Consider the following 25,047-nt stretch of genomic DNA (forward strand, 5'->3'; position numbering starts at 1 on the left):
TCCAAGCCTCGCCATTCCAATGTTGCTTGGGCATTCAATTGCCCAGTTCCTTTAATAGGTAAATTTTTTTAAAAAAGTTAACTCGAACCCCACTATCAAAATGAGAAGAAGGGAGGGAAGAGAAAATCTCATTTGAAAGAGAGGAGTTATTTAGGTCAACAGAGAACTCGAAGTGATGAGGTCAAGCTTTCCAGGCCTCTTACTTATAGAATTGACTAAAAGCCTAATACATAATAAAAATAAAAAAACTCATTGTAATTAGAAGGTGTCTCACTCTATTCCTTAATTACAAGATATGTCATTAGCCTATTTAACACACTCTAAAGACCAATTTTTTGAAAGAGGAAACTAATCAAACACACTTTTTGAAGGTCACAACAACTATCACTTAAATGTTAAGGGGTAGGGGGGAGGAAGGTCACAACAACTATCGCTTAAATGTCAGGGGGGGGGGGGCGGGGTCTTATTTACAAAAGCTTATTTTCTTGGACTTAAAAAGCTCCTCATGGACCAGACGTTCCCTGGAGGAAGTTGGAATTTTCTCACAAAATGACAATCCAACCTGTTCCACTGTCAATGGGCTTGTGTGTTTTTTTAAACATGGAAATCACCTAAAAGCCAAGCCAAAAACTAATCACGGAAAGGTGAAGAAGAATATTTCCCTAGAAATCTCTTCGGCAAAAATCTCTTTCATTTGATCTTCTCTATCTTTTATAAAATCTAGTTCGCCATCCTCTGGCCGAGTTAACAGTAGAAGCTTCACTCCTAATTCTTTCAGGAGATGATGCATCAGCTTCATCATCACTGCTATCATCAGTCCTCCATCTTAGCACTCCATTAATAGGTAGCTCTACGTTTTGCGAATCCCTGTTGCCAAAACTACAGTATATATAAAAAGAAGCAACTTCAATGAATATCAACTAAACATTGTTCATCCAGCAAAGAAAAATGAATATACATACCTCCATATTGAATCTCCTTTTTCATCCGCATGCCCATTGGCCCAAGGTCCATCAGATGGAGGACGTTTGCCAGAGACCTTCAGGTTTGGATCACGAGTTGAATATTTGAACGCATTTTCCAATTGGTCAGTTGAGCCATCTGAATCCACCTTTGGTAAGAATTTTGCATTGTAAAGATGAGGACCATCTTTTACCCGGTGTTGAGGTACTCTCCAAGCACTTTGGTTCAGCTCTTTCAGGGGAGTCATCTGAGAAACAAGAAGATTTGCACGAGCAACCGAGGATGCATCATCAAATGGGAGGTCCTGTTTGGAATCAGTTTGAAGTCTTGATTGCCCAGTAGAAATATAATTTGGCACCAACATCTCCTTACTAATAAAAGCTGGCTCCTGAGGAGTTGTTGACGGACCGGTGAGGTTCAGAGATCTCCCAAGTAAAAAAGGAGGGTGGAAGTTACTGTCTTCAGAACTGGGTTTAATCACTGGTCCACTAGTTCGAGGGTTAGACGGTGAAGCTCTAATGGAGGATGGAGCATTACAATCTGTTCCAAGAACAGAAGGCCTCATTGGTGAGGTAGGTATTATAAGGGAGGGATTCAAATGCTCAGCCCCAACATCAGCTTTAACACGCAAATCCACTCCATCGCTAGGTAGATGGTCGCAGAGTGGAAAATTTCCCATCTTTATTTGTTCCTGTTGGATCTTAGGCAGCAACTCAATGCATTTATCCTGTAACAGCACCAGCCCATAATGAGTAAAGTAATGGCAAATTAGAAAAACAGTTTCATTAACTTCTCTGAAAATAACAATTCAATGAGTTTAAGATTCAGAAGACAGGACAATACTAAAAGAAAATGATAAGGCTTCAACTTTCAAACAATTTTGTTTTTCACTTTTATTGCATCTCTCTCTAGCCTTTCCTATACCAAACACAAGACTGAATTTTTACAGCAGAAGACAGTAACCCAATCATTGCATCATGGGCAGATTTGTGGAATTTGCAGGACAAAAATATGGAAAAAGCAATATTCTATTACAAAGAACAAGGCATACATAGGCTAAAAAAAGATGAACAACATCGTCTCTATGAGTCGACAGGTGAAACTCACAAACCCAAAATGGCAATCTACTCTGATTCCATGTGGAATTTTCACAAGCAAAGTATGGGACAGATTAGGGTTATAGACCTGTCTCCCTATTTATAACTTAAGCATCAGTCATGTCCTTGCAACCTGTTAATCCTAAGAATCCACTTTCTACACGAAAATACTTCCCTCTAAATAAGAAAAACCTAATTAACTCAAACTAACAACTTCTAACAAGATCCAAAAGTCAAACAAAGAATAGTGGATAGAAATTTCAAAGAAAAAAAGTGAGCACAGAAAATTTGCAACATGTAATAAAAATGTTCGTAGAATATAAAAGCATAGAAAACTTACAACAAGTCCTCCTCGATGTTGCTGTGTTACCATTATCCTAGAAATGACTTCTTCACTCATACTCTTTGAAATAAAATCCTGCTCAACCTTTTGAAGTTTACAGTCTACTTCATACGCCTCAATATATCGAGAACGCTGAAAACAACAAAAAATAGTCAGAATAGAAAATCCAACATAACTCGTATTCACATTCCTCGAAAAAGTAACATTATTGTGAAAAAAATAAAGGTTACCACAATAGTGATAATAGATTAACTGTTAACTTAAAAAATAATAGTAGGGTAACTTTCAAACACTGCCATCTTAGATGCCATAGTTCCAAATACAGCAATCTAAATGCCGTTTTAATGGACAATTGTAGTTTTCTTTTTTGGTAAGCTTAATAGAAAAATAAAATTATTGTAATACCCCCTTTTATTTTTAATTTTATGTTATAAAATTAAAATTATAATTAACCAACCTTCTTATCTAGTGTGGACACCACTAATTACATAGAAAAAGAGACGAGAAAGAAAGAAAGAGAGAGAGAGAGAGAGAGAGAGAGAGTCCTTCCCTCTGCCTTTCTCCTCTGTCTGGAGAGGAGGGGATAGAGGAAGCTCTAAGATAGAAATTGGGGCTGTTCCCAGTCAAAGGTAAGACGTATAGGCTTTTTCGCTGCAAAGTTGGGTAGAGCTACTCTTAACTATTCTACCTATGATCTTGCATTTTATGCTATTGCGAAGGCTTTTGATGTTTTGGAGGCAATATTTGATGCACAAGAAGTTTATTGTATTCTAACTACGAGGCACTAAAGCACACCAATGGGTAACAAAAGCTTCATACAAGACATGGCAAATGGGTGAATTACCTTCAAGACATCACCTAGCACAAATCAGGTATGCAAAATAAGGCTCAAGATACATCGAGTAGAAGGTATGCGCTTCTATGTTCTATGAGAGTTTATGTGCTTGCATTTTGAGATTATCAGAGAGCAACTTGCTAAAGATGATCACTTTATAAAGATCCTAACAGAAGCGCATGAGAGTAAAAATACAGATTATCTCATGGTCAACGTATACTTAATTCAAAGGGAATTGTTTGTGTATTCCAACACTTCACTTTGACAATTTGTCAAAGTAGGACACTTTGGTAAGGATAAGACTATTGCATTCATTCGTGAAAGATTTTTCTAGCCTAATCTAGACCAGGATATTGCATACTCTATGAAAAGGTGTTGTGTGTTAAACGGTAGAAGGGTATTCTACAAATGCAGAATTATATACACTACCTCTTATTTCACTTACCAGTGGATTGAAGTCTCAATGAACTTCGTGGTTGAGTTGTTTCTCACAAAAAGAGGATAGGATAATATTTTTATTGTGGCTGATACATTCTCTAAAATGGTGAAGTCCATTCTTTGTAAATCCAGTCACGATGCAAGCAAAGTGGCTGAACTCTTCTTCAAAGAAGTTATCCAATGTTATGGATTACCAAAAACCACAGTTTCTAACAAAGATACCAAATTCATGAGCAGTTTTTAGAATAACTTATGGAAGCAAATAAGGACAGATTTAAAGTTCAGCAATCCGTATCAACCTCATACAAATATTGAGCAATATGTTGTGGACTCGTGTCAAAGAAATGAAGAATCAGGATTTAGCTTCTTTTTTTTTTTTAGAAAATGGTGTGAATGTATTACTGAGAGAAAATATACATACCTTACTGTACAAAACCTTCCTCCACAATAAGATGTTGAAGGAAAACACCTAATTTAGCCTGATTATCTGCTAAGTGATTAGTAGATCTAGGAATATAATTCCAACTACATTGCAATTGAGAAATTAAATTACATATCTCCTCAAAAAGATCCCTGTGCCGCCAAAGAGGTTTGCAAGACTTCTTGCACCAGTTGATGACAACTTTTGAATCGCCTTCGACATAAAGAGGACCTACCATCCGTTGACAAAAAAGATTTAATCCATTAAATAAACCAGATAGCTCGGCAATTCTTGAGTCAGATTCACCAATTGGCCCGGAAAAAGAGAGGAGAAGGTTTCCTTTATCATCATGGATAACCCCTCCATATCCTACAGGGTCAGGACAACCCAAAGTGCTTCCATCGAAATTAAATTTGAAATGGCCTACCGGAGGAGGAGTCCAAGTTTTCATAACCGGAGGGCGGGGAAAGTGAGACATTGCCGCAACAAGTTGCCAATTTCCTCGTAAGTTTACTCCTTTAAGATTTTTAAATTATTTTCCCATAAGAATCCAGGAGGTAACTTGCCCAACAATTTTGTTGCTTCGAATATTTTCTGGAAGAGATTTTCTATTGAACTTCCTGTTATTCCTTTCTTTCCATAGGGCCCAAACAATGTGACCAACGCAGCATGAGATTAATAACTTTCCGAGCTTTGGGAGGTGGGCGTTTGTGACAGTGTGAATAGTAGATGTGAGATTTTGGGAGGGATAGTATTGCAGACCAATTTTGTTGATGAGTCCAGTCCAAACAGAGTGAGCATTATCACAATGCAACAAAATATGATCCACAGTTTTAGGAGAGGTCCGACAAAACGGGCACAGGGGATCCAGAACATGCGTTACCCGACGAATTAACGAGTCAGATATCAGGATTTTGTTCTAGCATGCTGTCCAGATGAAAAACTTTGCTCTCGGAGGTACTAGTAAGGACCACGCAATGGCAGGTGGATGACAGAATTGAGTAGAGGGGGGAGAAAGAAGAGAGTTATAGGCAGTCGAAGTAGAAAACGCACCTTTGGGACATGGAGTCCAGATTAGTGTCTGGAGCATTTCTAATACGAACCGTCGATAATGTCGTGGCGAGATCGGCAGCTTCAAGGGTTTCATCATCCGTGAGCGCTCTTCGGAGGTTTAAATTCCACTCACCAGAATCCTGCCCGACCGTAGATATAGTTGCCTCTTTGTTTCTGGCAAGAGAGAAAATTTGACCATGGCTAGTATTGAAACTACTTGGGCCCACCCACCAATTTGTCTAGAATTTTGTCCGATTGCCGGATCCCGTGTAACACTTGATGTGCTATCTTTTTCCACACAAGAGATAATTTGTGATACCTTCCTCCTTCTGTCCACTATCCAGAAAACATTTCTGCTTTTGTCACCACTATGTTCCGCCAAATCAATGACAGTTGCATATTAAATTTCCAGATCCACTTCAAAAGCAAAGCAGAATTTTTTGTTGCAGTGTCCCGAATCCCAAGACCACCATCAACAAGAGGTTTACAAACATCAACCCATTTCACTAGGCAATATTTCCTTTCCCCATTTTGACCACCCCATAAAAATCTTCTTTTTAAGAACTCAATTCTATTTCTGACAAAAGCAGGGCAACGGTACAAAGACAGAAAATAAGACGGTATACAATGAAGACAAGACTTAATAAGAGTAAGTTTACCGGCTTTAGACAAAAAAATTTCCCTCCAAGAGGCAAGTCTACCTTCAAGACACTCAATGACTGGGTGTCAAGCAGATTTTGAAGGTAAGACGGGGAAAGAGGAAGTCCCAAATACGTGCCCGAAGGGGAGGCAACTTTACAACCCAAATAATTAGCCATGGAATTAGAACCGAAGGATCAATATTGAAACCCAAAATAGATGATTTAGCCCAGCTTAGTGATAGCTCAAAAAGGTTGAGCAGAGCTTTCAAGTGGGAGATTTGACTCAAGGTACCTTCTCCGAAGAGAATAGTATCATCAGTATACTGCAAAAGCGGAATATCTTGGCTGTTAGAGATAGGATTAAGCCACCCGTTCTTTTAGCAAACCGGACCATAGAGGCAAGATGTTCCCCGATGAGGGTGAAGAGGAAAGGGGACAGAGGGTCACCTTGTCAGATTCCTCTTGTAGCTTTGAAGTAACCACAGGGCTTCCCATTTACTAGGATAGAATATGATGCAATAGAGATACAACTTCTCATCCAAATTTTCCACCGAGTCCCATAACCCATTCTATCTAAAAGGTAATCAATTAATTTCTAGTTTGCTCGGTCAAAAGCCTTTCCAAAGTCAATTTTTAGGACGAATCTAGGCCGATTTGATTTTTTGAAGGAGTCTAGGAGTTCATGGGCAACCATAGAGGAGTCCAAAATATTCCTATCCCGGATAAAAGTGCTTTGGCAAGGACTTATGATTTTGGAGAGGTGGATCCTAAGATGTTTTGCAAGCAGACGAGCAATAATTTTATAGTAACTAGTGGTAAGACTGATTGGTCTAAAGTCTTGTGGAAGGTTAGAGGAATTTTTTTTTTTGGGATAAGAGCAATGAAAGAAGCCCCTACACTTTATGGGTGATGCCGACTTGGTGGAAATTTTGGACAAACGCATATACATCTGATTTGATGGTATCCCAATATTTGCAATAAAACTCACCATTAAAGCCATCCGGCCCAGGAGCTTTATCTTTCGGAAGCCCCCAGGCTGCCGAATCTATTTCTTCAGTGCTGAAAGGCTTTTCCAGATTAGACGTCTCTAACGAAGAGACTTGCAAATAGTCGAGTTGAGGCAGCTTTGGCTGATTAAAGCGCTCTTCTGAATACATCTCTGAGAAATACTTCACAAGAATATTAGAGATGGTGGGGCTATCCGTGATCACTTGGTCTTCGTGACAGAGGGAAGTGATACGGTTAACCCTCCTCCTGGCCGAGGCAATAGCATGGAAAAACTTTATATTTCCATCCCCCTCGGCCATCCAGCGAAATCTAGCACGTTGTTTCCAGCGGACAGTTTCACAGCAAAGCAGATTTGAAAGTTCTAAATTTAATTGACTTCTAATAAGTAAATCAAAGGGAGAGATAGACCTTTGCTCTTCGAGTAGGTCGAGCTCCGAGATGCGACGACGAACCGAGTCCTTCTGAGAAGCAGCAGCAGCACGATGAGAAATGAACCATAAGCGAATCTTCGCCTTCAAGGCTTTTAATTTAAGGGGAACCTCCCAGCCCGGGTTGGATGATGCTCCAGTTCATGCCACCAGACTAGAAGGGAAGAGTTGAAAACCTCCAGAAAGGTCCATGCATTTTCAAAACGGAAAGGAGAGCGCCCCACATAGGGGGGTGGGTGTTAATTTGAATAAGCCAATGATCATAACCGACTTTATTAAGGACTTGGCCAGATGTGTTTGGGAAAAGATGGAGCCATTCATTGTTAGCAAAAAAATGGTCCAATTTGGAAAGGATTGGAGAGGATTGGCCATTTGACCAGGTATATTTTTTTTCCGGAGAGGGAAATTTCTGATAGATCAAGACTACCAATGAGATAAGCTCTCATTGAAGTAGTTCTGGGCGTTGGAGGGCTTTTTTTTAGCAGAGAAGAATGGAATTGAAATCACCGGCCAGTAGCCAAGGCAGATCCAGGAATGGACTAGTTGGAATAATTCCTCCCAGAAAGAGGCTCCATCGATAGGCCTAGTCGAACCGTACACACCGGCCAACGCCCACGAAGTGCCCAAAGAGTAATCGTGGAAGTGAATGCCAATGGAGTATTGACCCAATTGGCAGAGAGTAGTGTCTATCGATTTTGGGTCCCAAAGGACAAGAATGCCACTCGAGTGCCCAATAGCATCGACCGTTGCTCACGCAGGGTCCAACCCATACCATAAATCACGAGCAGTAGAGTAATCAAAATTTTGCAGCTTCGTTTCAACAAGAATTACAATTTTTGGTTTACACTCCAAAAGGGTTGCTTTGATGATGGTTCACTTTGACTGTGAGCCGATTCCTTTGACATTCCACCTTAAAATTTGAGTTCAGTTGCACTAAGAATGGGACTACAAACTTTTCTCCAATTCAAATAGTCCATGGTCACAACTTCCAATGCCTCTTGATCTTATTCATATTCCTACTATTGGATGTCAAAAGAAGAAACCAATTGACTTGATTTCTGATTTAGAGGCAATTCATGAGTAAGCCCTTGCAAATATTGAAGCTAGCTATGCAAAATACAAAGAGCAAGCTAACAAACATAGATGAGAACTTGTTTTTAAGGTTAATGACGAAGTTTGAGTTTAACTTTCTAAGGAAAGGTACCCTAGCTGTGAATATCATAAGCTGAAAACAAAGAAGCTTGGACCTGGCAAAATACTTGCCAAGATGAATGACAATGCTTCAAGGTGGAGCAACATACTAACTGGCAAATTAGGTATGTCTTTAATGCGAAGCATCTTTTTCCTTATTAAGAGGAAAATGAGAGTAAGAACTCGAGGATGAGTACTTTCCAAGAAGGAGAGGATGATGTTGTACAACATAATATCAAAGATTGTAGCTGAAGAGTATCTAAGGACAACAAATCACCCCAAAGTGCTTCATGTTTATGAAAGAATAAGACTCGATCTAAGAGACCTAAATTTCCTATTAGGGGCACAAGTTCCAAGAATAGAAAGTCTTTGTAAGTTTCACTTCCTACTTGAAGCTTGCTGAAGTTAGAAGTTTCATTAGACAAGCAACTTGTTTTATATTGGAAGCATCAAATTGAACAACAACTCTCTATTTTGGTTCTTTTTTTTAGAGAAAGGTGTGAATATATTGCAAAGAAGAGAGAGAATACAATACCTAGTTAAAAGAGGTCTTCCTCCACAACAAGTTGTTGGAGGGAAACACCCTTTTTAGCTTGAATGTCAGCTAAATAATTAGCAGATCGTGGAATGTGATTCCACTTACATTGAATTTGGGAAATTATAGTACAAATGTCTTTAAATAACTCCCAATGCCGCCAGGGAGGTTTGGAAGGCTTCGTACACCAACTGATAATAACTTTGGAATCGCCTTCAACAGAGAGAACTCCCTCCAGCTTTTGATTAAAAAGCTTCAGCCCGTTATATAGCCCATGTAACTCAGCACTTGTTGAATCCGATATCCCAATTGGGCCCGCGTATGAAAGAAGAAGGTTCTCATTTTCATCATGAATAACTCCACCATATCCAGCAGGCCTCGGGCATCCAAACGCACTTCCATCGAAGTTTAATTTGAAGTGCCCTACGGGAGGACTAGACCATATTGCCATTTCAGGAGGTTTACCCGGAGAAGACATTTCTACAATAAGTCACCAGTTTCCGCGCAAGTTTGATCCATGTAAGTTACAAAATTCCTTTTGTAAGAGTACCCAAGAGGATACTTGCCCAATGATTTTGTCACATAGAATTTTCCATGGAAGAGATTTTTTATTAAATTTTCTATTATTTCTCTTTTTCCATAAATTCCAGACCAAGTACCCAACACAACAGAATATTAATATTTTCTCCAGTTTGGGAAGACCAGCGCTTATAGTAGTGAAGATTGTGTCTTGTAGGTTTTGCGATGGGCAATATTGTAACCCTATTTTGCTCATCAGTTCGGTCCAGATCAAATTGGCATATTCGCAATGCAAAAGGGTGTGATTAGAAGTTTCAAGGGATGAATTGCAGAATGGGCACAATGAGTTCGGAACATTACTTCCATGTCGCAATAATGTGTCTGAGGTTAAGATTTTCTTACGACAAACGGTCCAAATGAAAAACTTTGCACGAGGAGAAATATGTAAAGACCATGCAAAGGCAGCTGGATAAACTGATTGATGTGCTTGGGGAGAGATCAAGAGGTGATAGGCAGAAGCAGAAGAGAACATAGCTTGCCTGCACGACATCCAGATTAGTGTGTCTGATGAATTTTTTATCTTTACTGAAGAAAGATTATTGACCAGATCTGCTGCTTCCAAAGCTTCAGCATCAGTCAAAGCTCGCCTGAGATGTAAGTTCCACTCGCCAGAGGTCAGCCGTTGCTCAGAAACCATCGCATCTTGAATTCTTGACACTCGATAGATGCATCCATAACTATCCTTGAAGCTGCTTGGGCCAACCCACCAATCAATCCAGGACTTAGTTTGGCTTCCAGAGCCAATATAGCATTTGACCGCAGATTTAAAGACAGGAAGGAGTTTGGCACTTTTCTTCCACACTGGGGATAACTTGCAAAGTCTCCCGCCGTCAAGCCACCACCCAGTGTCTTTCCCAGATTTAGCTTCTACCATTTTCCGCCATAACAGATTAGGTTGCACATTATATTTCCATATCCACTTCAATAGTAAAGCCGAGTTCGTAGTTGCAATATCCTGAATCCCGTGACCCCCCATAATGATGGGTTTACAAACGTCATCCCATTTTACAAGACTATACTTCCTTTCCCCATTTGGCCCATCCCATAAAAATCTCCTTTTTAGGAGTTCTATTCTATTTCGAACAAAGGCAGGACAGTGGTATAACGACAAAAAGTAAGAACTCTCTATTTTGGCTAAAAGCTTCAATTAGAAAATCTTTCAAGTAGTTTCTCTATATTTAAGTTTGGTCATTGTTTTTAAACTAGGGAGCTAAAGTTAGCAACTTTATAGATTAGAAATTGTTTCCTGTTTTTAAATTGCTTCTCCAACAAGTAGAGCTAGATTCAGGAAGTTCTCATTGGAATTTATTCCCCATAAAGGACGGCATAGAAGTTTCCTATTTTGTAGATTTGTATGCCTATATCATATGTAACATAAAAGTCAATCTTTTGCTACTGAATGAAGTTCTATTTTTGTTCTCTCTTGGATAAACTTATACTCTTTTTTTTCTCTCTAGTTTGCTATTCTTCTTAAAAGCCACAAAAACCCTAATTTTTGTGCTTCAAGTTTCACTCATGAAACTTGAATCCATTTTGTAGTTTTCAAGTTGTTGCTGAAACCTAAGTACCCATACTCTACAGAAAGTTTTCAACAATTGCACCACTTCCCCCTTTAGAGCATAACAAAAGAGGGGAAGCCTCCTACATCCCCCCGTCGAATAGATATGTTCAATTCAACAGAGAGGAAAAGGGAGGAGGAATGCAGCCCCTCTCCCGTTTTAAAGTTTTTTATTTCAAAATAAAAAATTACAAAATGAAAAATATAGTAAGCTAAATTGGCCAAGAAATTTTAATCATGAGGCCTTATTTGAAAACAAGACATCTAGATGACCATATTTAAATTTATGACATCTAACAAGGTTGTATTTGGAAATAACCCCATAGTAATCTAGAAATGGATTGACTAAAAAGTCGTCTAGTACAAAAAATCAGCTATGAGGTCTTTAAAGTGGCATCCAAGTTTGTTTCAAAAACAACAGTGGCTCCCAATGATAACAGCATTGGATTATTCAAAGTGAAACTATTATGTACAACTTGTAAACATGGTTTAGAAGACCGTAGTTAACTGTCATCCAGTTGATTTTTTCCATGGTTTTTGTTCTCAGTTTTAACCTTTTAAATGGCTCAAGTAGTTGTTAATCCTCGGTTAGATATCATATATAGAAACAAATAGGTAACATTCATATTCAAAGGTTGAGTCTTTCAGAATGGACATATTCCTTAGCCAAAAAAACCACCTATGAGTCCAATATTTTGCACCAACCTCAATGTTTCAAAACTTGGAAACTGATACAGACTTGGCCACTAGCTATAGTCAGCCCAGAAATTAACATCAATTTCAATCAATTGGAAGATAATTTTTCCAAATCCAGAATAATTTATCATTTGCACGTTTTATCACAATAGTATTATTAAAATAGTAAAAAGAAAATACACATAATTTCCAAAATCCTGAATATTTTACAATTTGCATGTTTTATTACAATGATATCAATATAATAATAACTAGAAAAATAAAGTTGATTTAGAATAACATGTCTCAATCATCCCATCTCTAATAACTATGTCAGGCATTTTAATTACATTTCAATGGAAAAAAATGGGTAGCACAGAAAAAGAAAGATAGATGGTACCTGCAGATAGTAGACAACAAGAAGGCTACCAGATGTTGTTAATGGGTCTTGAAAGGTGCAGTCAAGAAGATACTTGTGCAGAAATATTTCTTCATCTTTGTTCCAAGGAAACTCAATCATCCTATCTACCAAGTTCCTCCGAACACAAAGAGAACACATCTCAGTCACCAATGCCTCCAAATGTTCCAACCATGCGTTATGCGCATCTTTTGAAGTGTTTAATAGTGCCCAGGTATGTTGATTCTTCACTTTCATACAGTGGGCCCTCTGGTACATGAAGGCTTCAGTCAGGAGTCCACACTCCACTCGAACTCTAACAGCTATAACAGCCTCACGGAATGAGACTGGTGTTCCATCCTTTCCAGAGTCAGCACAAGCACATAATGCATCACGACCTGAGCACCGCAACACCATCAGAGCTGCACCTGGTTTTTGCCTTTCCAAGAGAACTTGAGCAATCTTTGGATGTGTTTCAGGGCCTGCAATTTCTGGGATGATGTTGCAAGCTTGCTAACGGAGAAGAAGAAAGAAAAATAACAATGAAATCACTACATATTAAATTGGATTGAAACTGAAAACAAAGATGTAGAAATTGTACAACCAGCCAGTCTGTTTACACTAACTTGTGCTGAATGCCTGTTTCCTGATTTTCTAGAAGCTTGTTTCCTGTTTTTCTTTATAAAATTTTGCCTTCTCAAAAAGAAAAAGAATTGTTGAAAATATCGGTCATTTTTTTTTCTTTTTGCTAAATGAACTACTACATGTTGCACCTAAATCTTTAAAGAAGATAAAAAATTGTATTTATAAAATAAATACCTGCAGAGCCTGCTCGGTGTGATCATCAAGAAGATAGAATGTTTGACATTCCAAGAGCGAATATCTGGTTATACCAAAGGTAGATGCAAAATCACTGATCAAGTATCTCCATTCAAGATCAGGAACCGTCCAATGCCGATCATATATGTAGTATAGAAACTGTAAGTATTAAGGGATAAAACAGAGGAAAGATGTTGAATCTTTCTGTGCAGAGAAAAGGCTAAAGCATTAAATTAAGGATACAATTGCTTGCTTAGCAACCACAAGATCAGAGCTCCCACGTAGAAACAGTAGATCACAAGCAGTTCGAAAATTCTTGAATGGGTAACAGCACTCTGTCATACCCTCTATCTTTGACCTGAATGGTTTTGCAAATCCCGCATCCTTCTGCAAGCTAATGATCTCCAGTTCCTCCCTAATTCCCTCTTGCTCTATTCCAAGTTGTGATAGTGCATCTTCAATGAAGAGAGAAGCCCCACCATCTCTTGGCAATAGTACAGAATGAGTCAGTGAACTGGGCCATGATCGAGCAGCTGCTGCCGCCTTCCTTGCATGGATGACTGAGCACCAGGTTGTGAAGTCAGGATGGCATGAGGGAACATTTTCAACAAAGCGATGTCTTATACACCAAGCCATGATTTCCAGATGCTGAGGAAGGTGGAAAGAAAATGTTCAGAGAAATCCCATCACTCATTATACAAAAGAAGGAAGACCTACTAGAGACAGATGCATAGAGAATGTTCATTATGAAAGCATCAATAGAGTTAATGATCAGGGGAAACAGTGACCACAAAGTAATCACTCTGTTTCACAGTTGATCACCATTAATCATCGAAACGAAATCCGCCAGTCATTGACAAGTTTGCTCCATCTGTTTCCTAAGAGAAAATTTATTTATTTTTTTGAAAGCGAGCACTTTATTAATCCCAGAAAAAAACAAGCGACAAATTAAGAGGGAAGGCCCTTAACAATGAGGGATTAGAGGGCAACCCCTTCCTTAGCTAAGGAGTCAGCTAAACAATTAGCTGAGTGGGGAACATGAGACCAGGAACAAACAGAGAAACAAAGTTCCTAAATTTCATAAAAACAATGCCAAAGACGCCAAGGGGAAGCTTTCTCCTTCCACGAACCAATGACCACCAAATCTGTCTCCAAAAATCTTGGAGAAAGGATTTTTGCAACAACAATACCAATATGGGGCTGCTATATTGGATGAATATGATCATACTAAGTTTGATTTGTCTTGTCCCAAACTACTGTGATAAAAAAGGGCAGACTAGTACAAAACCTAAGCTCAAGTGAAAGTTAAACAAAATAAACATGTGATGAACAGATATGGGTAAATGTCTTCAGTAAGTGTCATACAGAATGTACCCATTATAAGATTAAAGTGATATAACCTGCTTAACCCTTAAGACATTCTCTGAGAGGATATATAAATCATCAAGCCAGGCAGAACGCGAGTCTTTGAATGATGATTCCAACACCTCCAGAACATTTGATATTCCATTAAGCTGCAGCAACAACTTGAGCAAAGAACCTAATTTCACATTCATCTCTTCCGTGTTAAGCATATCTATGCACATGATGCTAAGGCATGAACTATTTAAGATGATTAGAAAATCAAAGACAAAATCAAGTGGTAAAAGCACTCCATATATCCAGGATACAAATCTCACGCAGATCTCCTACAATGTTTCCAAATGTTTGACCACACCAATCCTTGACAACCACTTCATCAAATAGAAATGCAAGAACTGGATCACTAGAGACAGCATTTTCATCCATACAAACTTCTGTAACATCTGGTTATTTGGTCAAGGTAAAGTAAACATGATATACAGTGAAATATTAGAATTCAGCACAAGAAAAACAAAACAAGTTGTGCTGCCTCTGAGGCTTTCCAATGGATACAGTGGCAAACCAGAGAAATCAAGTTGTTTTCCAGAGCAACATCAAACAGTGAGTAAAGACGTTGGACATCAGCTGTTAACTGCTTCAAGCCACTATCTTTTTCCTGAAACCTATTATCATATCTTTTAGAGATAAGACCAGCTTCTAGGCACTCATTATAAAGCCGCAGCCGGATTTTAGTACTGTTCTTTGGAATGGGATTCCTACAAATTGGACAGTAATCACATCTTTGACTGCATTCTGCACATAAAGAGGCATGTCTACATGAGTTTAAGACATGTTGCACATTGCGCCCACAGCTTCTTAGATCCCTTGTAGCTCGGCAGAACTCAACTTTGGCTTCATTGCACAGTTCAATTAGCTCAATTGATGCCAAGTGTTCTAGTGCTTCCTGAAATAAATATCACAATTAGGGATAGGAGTTACTATAATTAAGATGCTTGTGATCATAACATCCAATATAACAGAAATTAAACTCTAACTACAGCAGGTAGAAGTAGCATCTGTTATCAACAAGCAATGGATCTTTTACTACATTGTAATTGCAAAGATGGCAATTTAAAACCAAAGCTAAAAATAAAGTAAGGCTAAAACAGCTCCATCCCCAAGGACAACCATTGAACTCAACTTGGATGGGAGTGCCTAGGCTAACCCAAGGCCTGCCAGCTGTTGCAAGGTGTCCAGAATCTCAAACAATGTCTTTCTCTCTTATTCTGAGCTGCTGGGCATTGTAGATTCCAAAGAAGCAGAAACCAAAGTCTGTGTTTACTGGCCTCAAGGTTGTCAAGTAGCATTTTATGCAAGATCATTTATTTGTAGAAAGTGATTCAGCCTTGGTATAGATTGATGGCAGGGTCCTAGCAATATCCCTTGATATCTCAGTGCTGTCCTTTCAGATTTCAGATCTTTGTGATCATGTTTAAATTTCCCGATCTCCAACAAAAGGGACAAGAGGGAACAAGAGGGATGGGAATCTCCAATAAGATGCTTCTGGCAAATCGCATCCAAGGCTAGAGAGCAGTCAAATGGTCGGCTGCTTTGCAGATGGAAGCCAAATTAGGTGAGTAAGGGAGATGATATTGTAGATCTCATCAAAGACCTTGTGAAGATGCAAGGGAAGACAAGCAAGCCTCTGCAAATGAACTAGGAGGGCAAGACAAGCAACACCTCTGCAAGTCAAGTAGGAGATTTCTTCATGAGAGCTATTGGAAAAAAAGAGTTTGTATCCTCTTGCAGATTGGGGCACTAGCTTGAGAGGGAGTGTTGAGTATTGCAATTCAAAGGTTGGTTTGTCATTTTACCTATGGGTAAGTTAGTCATTACCTTTTCTCTCTATCTTAGGTTGCTTTTTACATTAGTATTTAATTTCATGTGTAGCTTCCTAGTAATGTGATGTTTTATTAGATCAGAGAGAAAGGTATTATAGTCTTTATGTAATATCTGTTCATAAGTGAGTATACAAAGAGCAGAGAGCTCGATCTCTGACCCCTAACTGCAGTTGTTTTCTCACGTCGCAACTTCAGGTCTTCTGTTCCTTGCTTCTCTCTCCTCTGGTTCTTTAACCCTAATTTGCACGTCTTACATAGGGAATTGTTTCCATGAAAGCCTTAATTGATCAACTGTGTAAACTTTACCTTTGACCACACCAAAGGAAATGTTACATCTTGGCAAGGCCTGGATTTTCCAAGAAAGGGTGCAAGAGGACTGAGGGTTGCTGCAAACAATGAGAGAAGCAAAGAAGGAAGAGGCCATAAAATCCCCTTGTTGTTAGTCCGCACTAAATGGCTATGCCACTTCAAGCGCAGTACTGGTTATCAAGGGAGGAAACAAGGGAGAGGGTGGGGAATGCCTCACCTTTGTCGATCTTTGGCAAAGTTGAGGTCCCAGCTGATTCCAAGCAAGGACAGACCATACTGGGGCAAAGGAGGGGACAGAGGGGTAAACATGGGTGGCAAAATAATTGCCAGGGGTTATCTCCAATCCAAATATCAAGCCAAAACCTATTTTATGAGACATTAAGAACATGACTTCTCATTTTGACAAAAAAGTAAAAAAGAATTCTTACCAATCCTCCCCCTTCCACATTTTCACCCCTCCCTTTTAAAAAAAGAAAGAAAAGAAAACTTTCTTTTATTCATTAAAGAAATAAAATGTTTTAATTGTCTTGTACAAATACAGTTCAACTTAAGGAGAAGATAGTAATGAAATTTGAAAACCAGGGGATAAGAGTGATTATGCCTAATTTAGTAATTTTTAGGGTATGAGAGAATTAGCTCAAAAAAAGGTAAGAAAAGACTCCTTAGAAAGGACAATGTTTTCATAACATGAATTGACAAGAGGGTGTTTCTACAGTAGAAAGCACAAAGATGCCAGCCTTGAGGTTGAAAAGGTACTGCCCTCCATTTGTATCTTCTATCCATATGATTGAAAAAATAAGACAAGGAATACAGAATAAAATAGAAAAAACATTTGAAGAAAAAAAATAACATTTGCAAGAAGAAACAGAAATATTGGACATGGAGAAGCTTAACGGAACTCATGGATGATGACAAAGACCAAAAATTAATCTTCTTTTTGATGACCTTAAGCAAAGCCAGATTCTAAGTAGTGGGGTAAACAGTATATAAGTTATTGCGTATACCATTTAACTCACTCATTTATACCTTATTTGTATACTGTTTTACTCTATCATCTATACCTTATTCTGTATACCTCTGATTATGTGAAGGCTGGTTCCAGAGGTCTTCCCCATCTATCAATAGCCTTTAGGCAAGTTGTACAAGGCCCTCTACCACAAAAGGCGACTGCAAACCCTTATTTGGTAACTTCTCAGATACTTTGAGATAACAGATGAAAAGGGAAACACTTTCTTCATTTTTTTTATTAGATTCACAAACCCCAATAATGAAGTCCCAAACCAACTCTAAAAGCTAGAGAAAAAACTCACAATCAATGTCTTACAGGCTCCTACTTAATTGGGTAATTTCCTGATTTTGCTTCATTCAGGACTCTCTTCAGCAAGGTTCAGGCTCCTACTTAATTGGGTAATTTTCTGATTTTGCTTCAATCAGGACTCTCTTCAATAAGGTATTAGCTTCAAGAGGGATACGATCACTTCAAATATGCAACATTTGGCAAAGACTTTCATCTTTCTTGACCTCTAAGGAAGTGAAGAGCCCCTGAATGAGTATCAAACCACATTTGCAAAATCACCTTCCACTCTAAGGTGACATTCAGAATACATTATGAAGTGGTATGTTCCTAAAGTATTTTGCTACTGCCTATTTCTGTTTGCTATGCCAAATAGACAAAAACAGAAAGGACTATTGCCTCCACCAATCATGGATAAGACAGATAATACCAACCTCCATTGCTTCTCAAGCAGCCTGCCGATTTTATTTTAATGAAGTTAAAGGGAGTAGGAATCCAAACATGGAGATTTGACCCCTGCTACAAGCAATGGACCACCATATGTTCCTAATAAGTGGATAAAAAATGTTCTGAAATGACATGCAATCCTGTACTCAGAAAAGGAAAATGCCATAACTAGTATAGGGTGCATCCAACAGATCTTTCCTTCTATCTTCAAAAACTCATTTTGTTTCTGTTGACAAACATGCTACAACACAATCAGAATATATGGGTTAATATTACAATTCCAACTCCATCATCAAAATAGAATACAATTTCATTAAGGGAGAAGAGACAGACTCCAAGTTGCCAAGAATTCTTCCACTCAAAGATGCCAGCAGCTTTTGATGCAAAAATCAAAAATCAAATCAACACTGGAAACCAGAAACTTCCAAATAGATAAGTGGAGGTTAGATAGGCTGGCTGTTTCACCAATCAACATGAAAGCTCGCGAATTCTATTACCAAAAGATAACCCTTTTTAGCTTCCAAGACTAATAATTCCAATTTTAGAGGCACATGCAAATGCAAGGAAGTGCATTTGCTTTTCAAACATCTGTGAATGAAGCAAGACAACAGGGCAAGTGAGTTAACTAAGCAGAAGGAAAAAGATTGATTTAGTGATAAGAAACTATCAGACCAGGTTCCAGTCCAACTCAAGAATCGTCCCATGCCAGAAATTATCTCCAAGAATCAGAAGTGAGCAAAATCCAGAATTTTCCGAGAATTAAGGCTCCTTCTAATGATAAAAGCCTGAACAGATAACAAACAGACAAAGTCCATTGCTTTTTGCCTGGCTGAAGTCCAGGAAATTAACCATGTCAAAAAATATGGTAGAAGGGTAGTTTGGTAATTTTCACTGTCTGCACCTCCTAGAAATAGGCTTATATTATTCATATGTTTGATAGTTTATGTACTTTAAATTTCATGTAACTAGGAGTAGTGAAGGAGATATAAAGGTATAATTAAGTTTAAGTGAGTAAGGGCATTATTGTCCTATATAAGGTGATTAGGGGTCCACCAGAACCCTAATCACATGAGAGACCTCTCTCTTTACAGTCGCCCTCTCTCTCCTTCTCTCTTCTCCTCTTCTTCCTCTCAATCCCTCTTACTCCATAATTTGACATGCTATCAAAGCAGTAAGACTTAGTTACAAACACGTGAAGCCTTCCTTTTCTGTCTATTGAAGCCTGCAACTGCTTGAAAGGGGAATTTTTCAAAATCTGCTTTGACTGGTTGGTTAAAATCTGATTTTTTGGTGTTTTTCCCTGTCATAACCCTAGGGTTGATTGCCACTACTACTGCTTGAGCAGTTCTGAGACCATTTACTGCCCCATGAGGGTTTATTGACAGAAAAGTCACTCTTTTCTGCACTGTGCGCAACCCACACTAGGTTTCCTGCCTACGTTGGGCTATGCTGATGTCAGCCCTAATTTTCTGGATATTTTTGTAACTTATGCAGTATTAAGTGCATAGAAATTGATTTGTGCCCTAAAAGAGGAATCTTTATTAGGATTTCCTCCCACCTACTTGCTGCGCAGCCCATTTTTGCGTCATCACTGGATTGGCTGGCGACAGCCCTGAGAGTTGAAAATTTTATAATATTTTTTAGTTTTACCATCAACGATAAGTGATTTGCATCTTAGGAAAAAATGCTAGTCCCAATTGATAAAACTTTAATTTATTCTGAGAAATGGAGCCCACAGCACCTCTGCAACTATTGATTTTGTGTTGTTTTGGGTCTGTCTAGAGTTCATCTAGTAGCATATATGGCAGATTCTGGTGAGGTTATTACCCCTTCAAAGGACTCTAGAAACTCAGAAGGGAAGTATACTATTATAATTAATTCTAAGAGACTAAATAGTCAAAACTATTTGAGTTGGTCAAGATTGATCAAATTATACTTGAAGGCTTAGAAGAAGTTATAATTCATTAGGGATGACCCTCCTGTCCCTTTGAATGAGGATAGGGAAGTCGAGGGCAGTCTGGTTATGACTTGACCGATTAACAGCATAGATTCAAAATTAAGGAATCAGGTTATGAATTGTACTACAAAGACATGTGGATATCCTTAGAGATGCTCAGGAGGGCAATTTATCCCATGTTCATGAACTCTATGCCACAATGTTTAGCCTCAAGAGAGGTCAGAAAAGTGTCACAGAACACTACAGTGAGCTGGTTGGAATATTGCAGGAGATAAGCATTTTCCACCCCTTTAGTATTGATGAAAGGGAAACAAGAAAACAACATGGATAAATGCTCATTGCAAATTGTTGGACGATTTGGGGCCAAATTTTGAAGCTATTAAGGCACATCTATTGGCCTCAGAAGATGTTCAATCCTTAGCAACAATTTATAGCAGGATATTGCATGCAAAGAATTGTAGCCCAAGGAACTAAAGATGTGATTGGTGTTTCTGCATTAACCTAAAACTGGGTTCCTCCGAATCGTTCAGGGGCAGAAGTGGAAGGAATAGAGGCTGAGGAAGAAATAGCCAAGGCAAAGGCAAAGGCAAAGGAAGAGATGATGCTAGACCAAATAGGAAATGTGCTCATTGTGGGCGTACCAATCATTTTTTTAAGTAATGGGAAATTTTTGGTAAACCCACTTGGGCCAACTCCCTCGTACATGAGAGTACTGATGCGCCCCCTGGACCTACAATGAATATAGTAACTAGAGCATCGGATGAAGTACAACAATTGCTTCAGTGACTTGGTCAATTGACTATTACCTCCTCTTCAGCCTTTGTGACTCAATCTTCCACCCCTATAGACACATTCACAAATTTCATGTATGTATGCTCTACATGTGCATCCTACTTCTACTTGAGTTCTATACTCAAGAGCCACAACACATATGCCAATGTGTCATCCATGTTTTCTACTTTAAAAGAGTCTCATGATGTCAAGTTTGTTACCCTAGCTAATAGATCAATGTCATCCGTTCAGAGATGGAGTACACTAGTCCCTACTCCTATTATGTCACCACATTCAGTTTTACTTGTTTTAAGTTTCTTATTAAATGGTTGTCAATAAGCCAACTTACAAAATCCATGAACCACTCAATAACCTTTTATCCATCTTATTGTGTATTTCAGGATCTCGCAACAAGGAGGATGATTGGTTCAAGGCGTGAGAGAAGCAGACTCTATCATCTGGAGGAACACTCACAGCTTCCTTTACATGCTTTACATACTACAATATCACCACTTTGGAGGCACCTATGGTTAGAACATCCTTCTCCAACAAAATTGATTCAACTATTTCCATATTTTCCTACAAGTTAATCGTTTGAGTGTGATTCGTGTCAATTGGGCAAGCATCATCGGACTACGTTCCCCTTAAGCAAAACAAAAAACACATGTCTATTTGAAATTGTTCAATCCAAATGTATGGGGACCCTGTCCTATGTCCAGTGTCTTTGGTTTTAAGTACTTCCTTTATTTTATTAATGATTTTAGTAAGATGTAGTTGGGTGTATCTCCTACAGGAGAAATCCAAAATATTCTCATATGGGGACCCTGTCCTATGTCCAATGTCTTTGGTTTTAAGTATTTCCTTTCTTTTATTGATGATTTTAGTAGATGTACCTGGGTGTATCTCCTACGGGAGAAATCTGAACTGTATTCCAAAATTTTTATAATGAAATAAAGACCAAATTTATTACATCTATTCATGTCCTTCGCACTAACAATGGTCTAGAGTACATGAATCACAAGTTTGATACATTTTGCCAAACTCATGGAATTATTCACCAATCGTCTTGTGTTCACTCCTCAACAAAATGGGGTAGTTGAACATAAAAGTCCCACTTGTTGAAAGTTGCTCGTACTATGCTCCTTCATATGAACATTCCAAAACAGTAGTAAGATGATGCAGTTTTGACTACATGTTACCTTATTAACAAAATTTTGTCTGCTGTCATTGCGGGGAAAATTCTCATCCAACTACTTACTCCATCAATTTCCATACATACATGAACCCCACGAGTATTTGAGTGTGTATGTCTTCCACGTGTTTTCGGTTCAGCCATAGATAAATTATTTCCTCGTTCCATGAAATGTGTCTTCCTAGGGTACTCTTGTACACAAAAGGGACACAAGTGTTTATGTCCTTCCACGAGGAAAACTTTTGTACCCGTTGATGTGAGATTCTTTGAAAATATCCCCTTCTTTTCTACTACTATAAGAAATACTTCTTCTCTTACTCCAAATCTGGAAGTTGTTGCACCAACTCCTGTAGAGGATAGTTCTATCCACTTACCAGTTGTTCCTACAAAGAAACCACTACAGGTGTATCACAAAAGACAAACTTCCGAGCGCCCAGCACAAGCACCCTCTCTCTCACCAAACCCAGAATCCTCTTTGTCTATTAATCTTGAGGTAAGTGAATTAGATTTCCCTATAAGGTTGAGCAATAGACATCCTAAATGGTTAGTCATTTTGGATGGAACCAGGCTCAACCCAACAGTGATCTTTATTCCTTGCAAACCATCAGGCTCACTCTAAATACCTCCACGAAAATTTTCAACAATACTGTGGTTACTTCAAGACCCTTTTGCACATTATGTTAGATACCAAGGAAAATCAATTCTGGCTTCAAAAAGGGGTTCATATTAAGATGAAGAAATGGAAATATCACCTTGTCAATTTATGGCAATGTAATTTTCACTTGTGGTCTCAACTGCAAAAAATTCATATAAACCGACTATAGAATCATTCCTACTATTTTGTGGGCTATCTCTCAAGTCTATGAATAAGGCCTTCGATGCTAAGGAGTCAAATGCTAGAAATTTCATTTCTAATAGATACTACAATTAATAGATTTGAGATCATGGTTCCAATTTTTTCTCTTCTTAGCACAGCACAAACATTTTGTTTCCCATATTAATACTCTCTCCAAAGGTACACACACCTTCTTTAGTAAACAAATGGGTCATAGTGTTAGAACATTTGTCTTTGTCAGGTGCCATCATCATCAGCATGGAAGGAAATTTTTGAAGATAAGCACACCCCATCCTTTCCTACCGTCAACAATCATATCTAGAGGACTTTAGCAACCATTTAAATTTACTTTTCTCCATTCTCTTTTTTTTGTTCTTTTGAAGATGACATTTTCCCATCCAATTACTTAAGGGGATTATTTGAATGCCATCGTATTGACCACATATGGAGAATTTTAGCTTGGCCTCCTCGCTGAAACTTCATGATACTTTGTTTCAGCACCTGTAGCTTCGCCAATATCACACCATAATTGACAAATCCAGAATCGACATACTGGCACATAAAAGGATTTCCGATTACAGTAGAACACATATTTCAGACTGCTTAATCAATACTTAATGTCCATGATTGAGTTCACCTAACAGTGAACATTACAGTGTAACGGATGGATATTCAATAACAATTCTTTTAAATCATAACATCATCGAACTGATAATAAGATATATATTCAGCGCCAACAGAAGAATTATCTGGTCAACATAATAGGAAAAAAAATCATTGTAACAAAGCAACGCCACTATAAGTTACAATGCACTTCGAGAAAATGACGGAAAATAAAAGGCACATAATTTCTCGACCATATAAAACCTTTAAATAATGAAAGGAAATAGAACAAAATGAAATCCAAGTCTCCAGTCAGTAACTGGTACCAAAACAGAACAAACTAAAGCAACCAAGTGAAAGCACAACGCACATATTTTAGTCTTCTCTCCCTCGACTCGGAAACGAATCCTCCGCTTGAGTCCATGAGATGAGAAGCAGAAAACTTATGCAAGATCTTCTACAACGTTGGACCTAGAAAACAAGAAAAGAATATCAGCAGAGAACAGAATCCGAACAAAACGATTGAAAAACAGAGGACCAAAAAACCCAGAACATGTAGAGATAATTGCTCACCCGGAAATTTTCGGGTGATTTACTTAAACATCACCGATTTTACTTCGCTGGAGCTTCATTTTCGGGTTCTTTAGACAGTCATTGTCGATTTTACGCTGTCGGAGCTTCGAGGAAGTTGGTCCTCGTCCAAAACCCTAGAGCGTGAAGAGAGCCGGGATAGGAGAGAGCAGCCGCGACGACAGCAGAAGCTATCATGAGCGCCTCTGCTGGACTTTAATTCCCCGAGTTCAAAAGAATGGGAAAGGATAATACGAGAGGCAGACGTATGCGACTCACTGCTGCAAACCTAAACGACTCAAACCCATGTTACTAAACCCACAATTTTTTTTGGATCACCAATTTCAACTCGAATCAGATGCCGTAAACGGCAATATATTTGAAAGTGGAGAGATAATTTTTATTAATAAAATATTTTAAGAGATTTAACTTTTATAACTTTTAGTTATTTTTTTATTAATAAATTAAAAGATAAAATTTAACTTGTGATAAATTAATTAAAATTAACTAAAAGTTTTAAAAGTTAAATCTCTTAAAATTAATTAATTAAGATTTACTAAAAGTTATCAAAGTTTGCGAATGGCTTCAAACTTGTACAAATTTTGGTGTATACGATACGTGCAAATGACAAAAAATTTCTACTTTCTCATGTACCTCCCTCATCTTGATGTCTTGATATCATTGACAAAAACTCCTACGATGACACAACTATTATAAACTTGTAGTCATAGCTTTCAAACCTCGTTTACACAACTCCGATCCCATCCAAATCAATGGCTTCAACTAGATAGAAAAACAACTCTTACAACAAACATTCATCTAATATTACAAATCTTTTTCTTCCAC

At 38.3% G+C, this 25,047-nt stretch overlaps 1 protein-coding gene across 2 annotated transcripts; it reads right to left on the bottom strand.

Annotated features, from left to right (window-relative positions):
* Positions 1–236: 236 nt before the first annotated feature.
* LOC137951960 (E3 ubiquitin-protein ligase HOS1) lies at positions 237–24,453 on the bottom strand. 2 transcript variants are annotated; one of them, XM_068798975.1, is made up of 11 exons: positions 24,205–24,453; positions 24,002–24,102; positions 14,896–15,286; positions 14,652–14,786; positions 14,382–14,557; positions 13,225–13,629; positions 12,982–13,140; positions 12,166–12,675; positions 2,401–2,535; positions 963–1,690; positions 237–867 (listed from the first exon to the last, which is right to left on the bottom strand). In XM_068798975.1, the coding sequence occupies exons 2-11, from the start codon at positions 24,053–24,055 to the stop codon at positions 705–707; spliced, it is 2,856 nt and encodes a 951-aa protein (XP_068655076.1). In that variant the 5' UTR covers positions 24,056–24,102; positions 24,205–24,453; the 3' UTR covers positions 237–704. The 2 variants fall into 2 exon arrangements, with proteins under 2 accessions (XP_068655076.1, XP_068655067.1); XM_068798966.1 differs by having other exon boundaries at positions 237–879.
* Between the last annotated feature and the right edge of the window lie 594 nt (positions 24,454–25,047).

This window comes from Aristolochia californica, unplaced genomic scaffold (genome assembly GCF_029961685.1).
Source record: "Aristolochia californica isolate CCGP_79_NKW_82.1479 unplaced genomic scaffold, dmAriCali1.0.hap1 SCAF_1, whole genome shotgun sequence".
Classification (NCBI taxonomy): Eukaryota; Viridiplantae; Streptophyta; class Magnoliopsida; order Piperales; family Aristolochiaceae; genus Aristolochia; species Aristolochia californica.

What these genes read in the sequence shown, in the direction of transcription:
- LOC137951960 (XM_068798966.1), bottom strand. Translation starts at nt 24,055, where the DNA reads ATGGACTCAAGCGGAGGATTCGTTTCCGAGTCGAGGGAGAGAAGACTA. An exon ending in ATGTCTTAAGGGTTAAGCAG is followed by an intron (nt 13,630 to 14,381) that starts GTTATATCACTT and finishes CACCTTCCTCAG; the next exon opens with CATCTGGAAATCATGGCTTG. An exon ending in TGGTTGCTAAGCAAGCAATT is followed by an intron (nt 13,141 to 13,224) that starts GTATCCTTAATT and finishes TAATACTTACAG; the next exon opens with TTTCTATACTACATATATGA.